Consider the following 11,538-nt stretch of genomic DNA (forward strand, 5'->3'; position numbering starts at 1 on the left):
GTAGTATTTGGGTATTGAAGCTGATTTTGGGGGTTCAAAGAAGAAAGTGTTTGAAGATATACGGAATAAGTTGGTCGATAGAATTAATGGTTGGGCGGAACAGTTCCTATCGATGGCTGGGAAAGAGATACTCCTTAAAAGTGTTGCTACTGCGTTGCCTAACTACACAATGTCTTGCTTCCAGCTTCCCATTCAATTGGCTAAGGAGATTGAGCAGGTGATTGCTCGATTTTGGTGGAGGGATCCAAAAATGCAAAAGGGAGTTCACTAGTTGGCTTGGAATAAAATGTCGAAAAGAAAGGCTTCTGGTGGTCTTGGGTTTAAAGAAATTATTTCGTTCAACTTAGCTATTGTAGCAAAGGTTGGATGGAGGATTATTTGTAATCTGACCTCTCTTCTGGCTATAATACTTCGAGTAAAATATTATCCCAATTCGTCTTTTTTGTAGGCTCCAATGGGTATTGGCACTTCATGGGGATGGAAAGGCATATTGCAGGGATGAAAAGTCTTGAAAAGGGGGATCCGGTGGAGGGTGGGAGATGGACGGAGTATTCGTATTCTAAAGGATCCATGGTTGCCTACACCGCGCACGTTCTTACCCATTTCACGGTTGGAATACATGCCATTGGTGGTGGGGGATTTGGTGGGTGGGGGGAGGGGGGGGGGGGGGTGGGGTTGTGGAATTGGTCCATGGTTGAACTTTGTTTTAATGAAGAGGAAGCACATATCATTCTAAGTATGCCAGTTAGTAAGTTTGGGTGTCCTAATCGATTGATTTGGCATTATACGCGGAATAGGAATTACTCTGTTTAGTCTGGTTATATCGTGGCTCAGGAAATGAATAAAAATGGAGAGCTGGGGAGGAAAGGTGGGGGATAAACAAGTACGGATCATGTTATTGATCCTATTTGGAGGATATATGGCGGTTGAATGTTCCTCCTAAGCTTCGTCACTTTATTTGGAAGGGGTGTAAAAATGTTCTTGCTGTGAGATCTAATTTACAACGACGGGGTGTCCATTTGGCGAGTGAATGTCCACATTGTGGGGAGGATATTGAGACACAGGTTCATATATTTTTCAAATGTCCTTTTTCTCATGTGTTTTGGTTTGGGTCTCCTTTGCAGTTGGATGTGATGTTAGTGGAGGGGGATGATTTCTTGGCATGCTGGAAATGGATGTTGGCAAAATATGGTGCGGTGGAGGAGGGTGATAGGTTGATGAGGTGGGTGATGTGATATGCGGTTTATGGAGGATTTGGAAGTGTAGGAATATTATGGTTTTTGAGAAATCTATGGTGGAGCCGAGTATAGCGCTGGAGTTGTTGAAAAAACAATGGGGGGAGATTGATGAGTGTGATTAGGATAAGGAGCTGTCTACCTGCAGCAGAAAACAAGGGGGGACGTTGCCTGCTTGTAGCGAACAACAAGGAAGGGATGAGGGGGATCATGATCAGTGGAACCTCATTTTCAAACCATTAAACTTAAATGTGATGGCTTGGCTTAATCAAATGCGTAAGGGAAGTTTTGGTTGTATTGAATTTTGAATGTCTATATTTTTGTATTATGTAAAACCAAGTACAAGGAAAGCTCATATAAAAGAGCGGAAGAAAGGAAAAGAAACAGAAGCCGAAAACAAGGAAAAGCAAAGCAAAAAGAAAGGAAAAGTAAAGCAGAAAACATGGAAAAGTAAAGGTGAGAAAACATGGAAAAGTAAAGCAGAAAACATGAAAAAGTAAAGGTGACAACTATGACAGCCAATGTACCATACATACACCCATGCTTTCTTCCAATAGGTTGGGTGGCTAGAGATTTTGCGGGGGTGTTTAAAGCAGCTGGAGGTGTGGGGAATGTTTACTATGAATCAAGTTTGATGGCGAAAGCGGAGGCGGTGCGAGCTGCTTTGGTTGGCATGCGTGGAGAGGGGATTTGTGTGTGTTTAAATTGAAACAGATTCAAAGGTTCTAGTGGACATGCTCACTGGTGGTATACAATTGGCGGCTAATGTGGAGGGTATTTTATGGGATATTTATCATCTCAAACAACAATTAAGTTAAGTTGAGTTTCTTTTTACCCCGCATGTTTGCAATAGGGCTGCACATTTAGTGGTGGCTTATGTTATGTGAGTGGGGGGATGTCATCTATGGGATTACTTTGAACCAGAGTGGTTATTTAATACTCTGGCTTATGATGTAAACATTTCAATTCGTCTCTAATAAAGTTCTACTCTTTGGAAAAAAACAAAAAAAAAAAAAAAAAAAAAGATTAAAGGGGTGTGGGAGTGGGATAAGTCTCACATTGGGTTAGTAATAATGTGGTTCTTTAAATTGGCATTTAGTGAGAGTCGAGCCTAAGACTTGTCATTTAAAAGTGAAGAGGAATACCACTAGACTATAGTTCTAAATAGCAAAAGATTAACTGATTAGTATTCCACAAAATAAATAGATCTTTACATAAGTAACATATCGAATATTAAGAAAGATCAACAAATTACATGTACAAAAAAATTTAAAAATATTCAAAAACTTGTAAAATATATAAATTTTCAAAGTTATTCCAATTAAAAAATATCAAATATTCTCATCTGTTTGATAATCTAAACTATCTATTAATAAAACTATTTTTGTCAACCAAAATACAATGAAAATACTATTTAGTCTTCTATTACGCAAAAAAATTGATGGACAATAATGTAACTTCACATATCTAAATTTTAATTTTTTTTTTATTGAATCCTCATCTACAGGTGATGTTAAGATATATCTAATATTTATAAATAAATAAAAAAAGCCCTCCTATTCCCACCACGTTATCTCGCTCCCTTCCTTCCTTCCATTTTAAAAACTAAAATAAAAAATTATTCATACACAAAGTGTGTAAGCATATGCTAGTTACATATTAAAAAAACACTCTCATTGTTAACCAAAACACTATTGAATTACCATTCTAAACCTCTAATCAAAACTGAATTTTGTCAAGCCAAACCTCTAATTTAATTTCACACAACCAAAATTTTGCTGTTTTTTAAAATCTCACCTACACATTATTTTAACATATCTTTAATTAAAAAAATTAAATAAAAAAACCTGTCTCCCTTTCCTCCTCACTCCCACATCATCTCTGTTTCTCTCTCATTCCATTTTAAAAACAAAAATTAAAAATATTCACACGGTGTGTGGGCATATGTTAGTCAAATTCTATGGCCACACATATTTTCTTGCAAAACAGTAGATTTTGCCAAAGACAAAAAACTTGACTTGAAAGGAGGCCGTGCTTGAGGGCGTGCTTCTTGGGCTTGGAGCAGTCTCATCAGTGGTAAAGATCTGATTCAGGAAGGTTCCTATTGGCAAATTTTAGGGGGTCAGGAGGTGCGAGTTTGGCTGGATAGGTGGTTGCCATCTTTGCCCCTTGGACATCCTTTGCCACTTAGCTCGATCATGGTTACTCCAAGCTTGCGGGTTAGTGCGCTTATTTGTCCGACTTCGAGGCGGTGGAACCTTAGCTTCTTGCAGCATTTCATCTCGGTGAGGGATCTGCAGGCTATTGAGGATACACCGCTTGGTGATTTAAGTCGCAAGGATCGGCTTGTCTGGGATTTTAGCAAGAATGGCTGCTACTCGGTCAAGTTGGGTTATAGGTGGCTGCAATGTAGATCGACTGAGTTGAGGGATACTCGGCCGGCTACTGCCCGCTGTGTCCCCAAGGCGTTATGGAAAGTTATTTGGAAGCTGGAGGTGCCCCTAAGTTGCGACATTTTTTGTGGCTCACTGTGCACAATTGCCTTCCTACTTGTGCTGCTCTTTTTCGCCGAAGGTCCTCACCGTCCATAGCCTGTCCTATTTGCTGTTGCCATGTCGAAACCATTAAACACCTTTTTCTTTATTGCCCTTGGGTTGAGCCTATTTGGTTTGGAGGTGCATTGAATTATAAAGTTGACTGGTCTACTCTTCCTGCTTGGGGGGATTGGCTTCAGGCAGTTTTGTCTCGGTCTTTTTTTAACTCCTCTAATGCCAAGTGGAGGCAATCTTATATTGCTTTTACTTTTTGGTGCATTTGGAAGGCTCGCTGTGATTTTGTGTTTAATAGGGTGCCTATTAATCCTTCTAAAGTCCTAGTTGTTGTCTCGTTCGCTTTGGGTTCTTTTTTAGGTGCGAAGGCGGTTTTGGGGCCTGGCAGACTGGGCGGGATTGGACGGGCGGCCCAGGTTTCTCGGTGGTGTGCTCCGGGCTCTCCTTTTTTGAAGATTAATGTGGACACTAGTTGGTCCAAGGTCTCTAAATTAGGCTTTGCTGGGGTGATTGTACGGGATGAGGGCAGGAGGTTTGTGGCTGCCGCGAGGTATTCTCTCAGAGCTTCTTCGGCTGCTGCTGCGGAGGCTATGGCGTTGCTGCGTGAGTGTGAGTTAGGAGCTGCTTTAGGTGTTAATTCTGTCATTATGGAATCGGACTCACTTGAAGCTGTTAATTGTCTTTCTTGTTCTCTGTCTATGGGCAGTTGGAAGTCTTTCCCTGTGTTGGCTTGGGTCAAGCAGCTGGGGGGGAGTTTCAGAACTGTCGCTGGTCTTGGGTGTCCAGATCAGCTAATGGTGCAGCGCATGAACTTGCGTCGGCTGGTTTTTCGGAGATGAGTGATGTTGTTTGGGTCAATCGGCCCCCATCTTCATTGGTCTTTGTTTTGAATAATGATGGTCTGCCATGTCCACATTAATTTGGGTGTGGTGGTGATTGGGGGTGACACTTCCACTTGGTGGAGGGGTCTTTGTGGCCTTACCCTATTCACTACTTGTATGTTTTCTTGGTGTTTGTCTCTCTGTAGGCTTCTAGTAATGCATTTAGTTGGCGTTCAAAAAAAAATAAATAAATAAAAAACTTGACTTGAAAATATAAAATTGAGAAGGAAAAAATGAAAATAAATGAAAAAAAAAAAAAAAAAAAGGGGCGAAATTGGGTAACCATTTGGAAGGAACTAGAATGATGGATATAGCATCTAAATTTCCATTTTCGAATAATATATACTTACTGATGAAATGTATTTAACCAAAAATGCGACTCTCCCTTTACAGTAACCGGTCGAAACCCCCCATAGCTATACAAATTAGGGCTTGCAGATTCTCTCTTCTGGAATTCTGATCGCATCGTATCCATTTGTCCTCCATTGAACTTGGTTTTCGATATTTAGGGCTTGAAGCAGAGGAATCGGAATCGCACTTTTAGCGGCTTCGCACAGATCATCTTCGATTTCAGAGTTCTCAAGATTTGCGATCGGCGTTTTGGTTGAAGGGAATTTCAGGTGAGTAGTTTGGTTCTTATTTTTCAGTTTATAGAAATTTGGGATTCGAATAGTTTACGGAATGAAATTTATGCATTCAGACTGTGGAATCGGCATTTGATTGGCCAATTTGAAAATTAGGGCACAAATGCAATGCCAAATCCATGGAATCGAGCTGAGCCTAGAGGGGTTTTGTTTGTAATTGTTTGATTTGAGGAAAATTGCAGATTTTGCGCAGTTCTTTCAGTCCATGATAATAAAAATTAGGGATTTTTTTTGGTGTGATTTTCTCTATTCGTAATTGTTCAGCATAATCAAAATTAGGGTTTTTTGTGTGGTGATTTTCAGGTACGTAATTGTTTATTTCGAAAGGGAAATGCGCGGATATGATAGAGATGTAAGCAAATACCCAATCTTCATCGGTCTACTTATTATTTGTATGTAAATTTTTTATCTTGATACTCTATTATTTTTTTTTGTACAAATTAGTTTGACAGTTTTTCGCTGTTGTTTTTGCATAGGAATATGGTCAGTCAGGCAATGAATATGAGGACTATGAGGATGAAGAGGATGGCGAAGAGTCTGAAGAGGAAGATCCAAAGCCTACCAAGGAAGCATTGAAATACCTTGAGTTTAGAGAACGCATCAAAGAACAAGTACGAAAGAAGCTGAAGAAGGAGGAAACTGGTTCTTCTTTGGCCAACTCTAGTGATAAAAAGAAGAAGCTCCCCAATGACAAGTGAGTAACTACTGTATAACTGCCATTTTTTCTTCGTGGAAAATCCATGCTCAGTGTAAGATAAAGGACACGGTTCTGTTTGTTTCTAGTACTATGTTCAATACTTCCTTATTGTAAGTAACCGATGTCTATTTTATGAACACTATTTGGCCTTATTATCTGAAGTTGTAGGGAAGCAGTAACTGATGCAACTAAAATAGTTTTGTAATGTATTGATGGGCTTACATTCTACCATAACCTGTAACGATATTTGTTTTATAGCTGCAATTTCTAGGACAGGCCATTTTTTTCCCAGGGATATCACACCTTGAAAGTAATGTAGAGAATGAGGATACATTCTGAAGAGTTGCTACCCTTGCTTTATTTGCAGTTCCTTGTATTCTTTTTTTGTGACGAGGTTGTCAGACAGATGATTTATTTCATAGTTTTTCTGTGGACATTATACTGGTAACTGGTAAGCTGAAGTTTTAAAATTAATTTTAAATTGTTTCCCTGCTTATTCTGCAGTTTTGGATCTTTCTTTGGCCCATCTCAACCAGTTATTGCTGAGAGAGTGATTCAAGAAAGAAAGTCGTTAGAAATCCAGCACCTGACGTCTAGCGCAACCAACTCTGTCCATGTGTGTATTATTACTCCCCCTTTTTGATAGAGCTCATAAGATTCATAACATTACTTGCTCACATTGACTTTTTGGCTAGCTGTCATATACATTTGGTCTACGCTTTACACATATATGAGCCCAGTTATGCTGTCCCGATCCCAAAATAATTATGAGATAGTTTTGGCCCTGTAATCTTTGTGTTATGTTGTATCTTGTTATTTGTGGAAAGTTGGGGGAACTTTTAGTTTGTTCAAAGACATGGATTTGACATGTATTTATTCAGCTTTGCATGTGGTGTAATTTACAACATTGTGCTCGAACCATTTTGGAGTTGCTTCTACTTTCCTCCTCTTTTCCTTGGTTCTACTTTTAAATTTGATGAAAGGGTTACTGATGACTCGCTTCTTGGTGAGGGTCAGGGATCCTGTTTCCAGATACACTATATGGGTTTATATCTTAAAACTTTGTGACTTATTTGGCATGCCTGATTTGTTCTTTCTGCTTATCTTGTTTAATCTTTAACCTTGCTTGTAGCTGCTCCTTTTTACGCACCACAAAAATATTTTCTTGAAACTCTATTTTATGATCATGCAAATGCTTACAAATATTTTATACATGCCTAAAATCTTGTTGCAGATAAATATTTTGTTGCTTTTTTATTTTCTTTTTAAACACAAAAACATGTCTATAAGTTTGTTCATGCAATATTACTGTTTATGCATTGAGAAATTTGAAGCATTCTTCCTGTGTTGTAGTGCATTAGTTTGATGATCTCACTTGCCTCTGCAGAAAAGGAAGAGCTCTGGTTCAACCTCTGCTGGATCGAAATCTGGATCATATGATCAGAATCCCAAAGTCATTAATGAGGTACTTGGAGCAAATTGTTTTTGTTGGTGTTTTACCTCTGAATTAGTCTTCTAGCTGCCTTATTTTGTGCTAATGGAATTTCTGGAAGGTGCAGGTTAAGACTAAAGTACAAAAGATTAAGGATACGAGAGATTACTCTTTTTTATATTCTGAGAATGCAGAGCCCCCTGCTTCTGCAAAGGATCGCCCCCCTCAAAATGCCTCTGTTCCAAATTCTGGTGTGTTGCTATCTACTACCTCTTATCTGGGTCTTAATTTATGGGTCATTGAACATTCTATTTTCATTGAGGAACTTATACAGGTTTTTTGTTGATGTTAAAGAGGTGCGGTCTAGTCAAATGGCGACAAGTAAATTACCTTCAGCAAATAATGGTAGACATGTGCCTTCGGCAAATAATGGTAGACATGTGCCTTCGGCAAATAATGGTAGACATGTGCCTTCGGCAAATAATGGTAGACATGTATCTTCAGCAAATAATGGCAGAGACGTACCTGGCCGTCGTGATGAAAGGAAACCAGTATCTATGAACGGACAGATGCATTCTAAAGTGGGGCCCAATAAGTTGAGTTCTTCCAGTAGACGACCTGATGCAACATCAATGGGCTCTAGAAAACAGCTTGGTAGTAACAGTGGAAATGGCCCTGGCCGGCCTCTAGAGACAAAAAGATTGCCGTCTAAGATGCCTGCTTCAACGACTGAGAGGAAAGCTTCTACACCAGGTCTGAAGAATCCCATGTCTGGTGTGCCCAGACCACCTCCTTCGAAGTTGCAGTCATCCATTCCAAGGCAGCAGTTGCAACAAAAAAAAGAAGTACGAGAACCTAATAAGCCCAGAGTGTTACTGAAAGAGTCATCAGGATTGTCAAGACCTCAGGTATAAATCCCACCATCTGCTACATATTTTCTTTCCTTTGAATGGTAATTTTCCAGAGACCTACTTCTCTATTCTTTCTGTAAGTGCATAATATATGTTTCCTTTCATGGAATTTAGCATGTAAACAAGCCACAAATGCAAAGGCAAATCTCATCACGTTCTGTGTCTCAAGAGCGTCGTCCCAAAAAGAAGCCTATGAGACGGCACCCTGATGATGATGACCCGGATCTGGATTTTAGAAGTGAGATCAGAAAATTGTTTCGGTGAGTATTTTTTTTTTTTTAATTCATTTTCTTTTAATTTTTAAATGGTTCTAAAGCCTGAGGTGATTTCAAAATTGAGTCTTGCTGAAATGACATTAGTTTACTGGATGCAGTTTAGCTCTTTTTGATGAATTCATGATTAACGATGTAAAAGCTAAATGCCCACCAAAAATGTTTGTTTATATTTCATTTGTTACGTTGAATATATTCAAATTTGAAGCTTGAGGGTTTTTAGCTTGGTGACACGCCTGATGCTAACAAATTGGAAATTATGGATTGAATTTGTAAATATCAGAGATTGAAAGTTGCCTGGTGTTGGCCATTACAAGACCTCAGCGTATTGGGAGATGCCCATTACAAGAATTATCATCTTTGTTTGGAGTTTTGGTGGTTAACTGTGATTTATTGTTCTAATTATTAATCTGCAAATTATAATGATCAATCTGAAATGCTTGCAGTCAACCAGAAAGATATGCTAGTGACGACGATGATAGTGATATGGAGGCAAACTTTGAGGATATTATGAGGGAGGAGAGACGAAGGTAAGTAGGGTGTTTCCCTTAATTTCATGATACTTAATTTTCCATTTTCATTTCCGTAAAATATCATATGCATTATGTGGTTCCTTAACACTAATTGTACTTGTCATTTAGTACTAGGTCTAGTGGTATTTTTCTTCACTTGTAAGTAAGAAGTCTTAGGTTCGATTCTCGCCAAAGGTGAACTTGAATCACATTATTGCTAGCCCATTGTGAGGTTAAACCCACTTTTTCTCCCTTGGTGTAGATAATATCGTTTGTTAAAAAAAAAAAAAAAAAAAAAAAAAGAGAAAAAAAAAAAAAAAAAAAACTCTAATTTGTACTTGTATCAAATATACAATGTACATGGTCGTGTATGAGCCTTTCTGTTTTGTTGCGATGTTGCAGTGCACTAATCGCAAGAAAGGAGGACGAAGAGGAGGCTAGGAAGATAGAAGAAGAAGAAAGGAGGGAACGGATGGCGAAATTAAATCGCAAGCGTAAGCTCGGTCATTAGAGTGACGAGGAAGGGAAGTGGAATTCTTTTCGCCTCACTTGAAAAAAAAAAAAAAAAAAAAAAAAAAGGTGAATGAGAAAAATTCTTTGGTCAATTCAAGTCTCACCGCTGTTGAATTTTGCTCGTTCTGAAGTGAAATTGATGTTATGCGACTAAATTATGCTGAAGCTATAGGGGATTTTTCGTTGCTCATTCAAATGTATTTCTTAGAATGTAGAATATGTTGTGATATAAATTCAAGCACATGTGGGATTGCGTAAATTCTTAGTAGGTTTGATTTACTTTTTATATTAGTGATTTTTTTATTAGGATTTGTATTACTTTGAGAGTAAGTGTTTTTATCTCATAGTTTTTTTATAAATAAAGGTACGGGTGCAAAGGAGAGTACATATCTATGAAATTCCTCACTTCTCTCTCTATGCAACTTGTAGGAAAAATAGACCATAATATGTTATCAACACGCTTCTGATGTTGTTATAAGAAATTTTACAACAAAACAATTTGCTAGATCGCAATCCAAGATCTAAAATAGTCTCGTCAATATTTTTTCAGCATGATTGAGCAAACCATTAAGCATGAACTGTAATATTCGATTAGCGAATTATATATTTTACGCAATTAATTGTTTGCAATTATATTATTACTACTGTATAAGTGGTGAATTGTATATGTGTGAATAAGAAACGAAAAAGCAGAAATTTTTTTGAAAATCGTGTTACAGTCAGGGCTGGAAGCCGTGAGCACACGCCGAGTTGAGCTACCGCTCCACAACCATAGGCCTGAAGTCCTGTGAGTTAAGTCGCCTCGTGTAGAACCGTTGAGATTGTTCTAAACCATAGGTCTGAAAACGACGTCGTTTTCTGGAGTCTCCTTCGTCCAGACGTCAGGCTGCCCCCTGGTTTGGCTTGCAGCGCACCTCACAGCTGCCACTTATCAGAAACTGGTGAAACCATTCTCCCTTGACAATCATCACGCGTCTTGTGGTTGTCTTCGACGACTGGAAGTCGTCCCGGCAAGATACCTCGAGGTTTCCTACGAAATCTCACTGCAGTTTGAGCGTTTTCTCGTTCCTCAATGGTTTGGAATCCCGTCCTCTTGAAACCCCGACCAAGTTTGATCAGAAACCACCGCACCACTGTGCTGCTCTTTGTTTTCTCGACGGAAATACACATTTATTGGGACTTCGCTTCCACTTTTCCTTTCTTAACCCAATAATTGGGCCTGGGTTTTGTTAATCCATTGAATTTAATCTAATTTATTTACAATTGCTTTATACATATATTGCCTTCTGTATATGCGTTTGTTTGCATGAATTAGGAATCCGAGACGAATAACCTGGTTCGCAAAGCTAAAAAAATTGTTTGTTTTCCTGAAGTGGGTTTAAGACATGAACTCCACCTCATTACAAAGAGTCTTAGGGCTACAATGAAAGCAGAGACGGATAACCCGGTTAGCACAGCTAAAAAAGTCACTGCCATGATCTTCATCTGAAGACATATGCATGACGCACTGCAAACTGAGTATCTCGGTGAGAAGGATCCAAGAGCTTTATGGCTCGTTCTAGAAGAGCATTTTGATCATCAAAAAGATATATTTTTTCCTAAATCAAGACACAACTGGCAGCATTTATGCTTCCAAGACTTTAAGTCTGTGAATAAATACAATTATGAAGTTTTTCGAATCACATAACTCCTCATGTTCTTAAAGAGGACTTGACATAACAAGATCTCCTGAAGAAGACTTATTCAACCTTCTATGCCACCAATATTGTCTGCAACAACAATATAAGGCATAATGTCTTACTCCTTGCTGAGAAACAAAACCAACTGTGAAGAATCATTAAGCTAGACTTACTAACTCAAGCGCTATGCTCAAAACACATGGCAACAAATCT

The 11,538-nt window shown here is 38.7% G+C and overlaps 2 protein-coding genes across 3 annotated transcripts; both read left to right on the forward strand.

The window, feature by feature from the left end:
- Positions 1-1,333: 1,333 nt before the first annotated feature.
- On the forward strand, positions 1,334-5,285 carry LOC148690657 (uncharacterized). The gene is made up of 2 exons (XM_088686084.1): positions 1,334-1,526; positions 1,793-5,285. The coding sequence occupies exon 2, from the start codon at positions 3,706-3,708 to the stop codon at positions 4,621-4,623; it is 918 nt and encodes a 305-aa protein (XP_088542210.1). The 5' UTR covers positions 1,334-1,526; positions 1,793-3,705; the 3' UTR covers positions 4,624-5,285.
- On the forward strand, positions 4,802-10,028 carry LOC137738298 (uncharacterized). Of its 2 annotated transcripts, none has more exons than XM_068477947.2 (10): positions 4,802-5,285; positions 5,613-5,661; positions 5,786-6,003; positions 6,511-6,622; positions 7,394-7,471; positions 7,566-7,689; positions 7,793-8,346; positions 8,464-8,609; positions 9,068-9,151; positions 9,536-10,028. In XM_068477947.2, exons 2-10 carry the CDS (start codon positions 5,641-5,643, stop codon positions 9,642-9,644), a joined length of 1,446 nt encoding a protein of 481 aa, XP_068334048.2. In that variant the 5' UTR covers positions 4,802-5,285; positions 5,613-5,640; the 3' UTR covers positions 9,645-10,028. The 2 variants fall into 2 exon arrangements, with proteins under 2 accessions (XP_068334048.2, XP_068334041.2); XM_068477940.2 differs by having other exon boundaries at positions 4,915-5,285; positions 7,560-7,689.
- Positions 10,029-11,538: the final 1,510 nt, after the last annotated feature.

This window comes from Pyrus communis, chromosome 15 (genome assembly GCF_041283825.1).
Source record: "Pyrus communis isolate YQ-2024b chromosome 15, ASM4128382v1, whole genome shotgun sequence".
NCBI lineage: Eukaryota > Viridiplantae > Streptophyta > Magnoliopsida > Rosales > Rosaceae > Pyrus > Pyrus communis.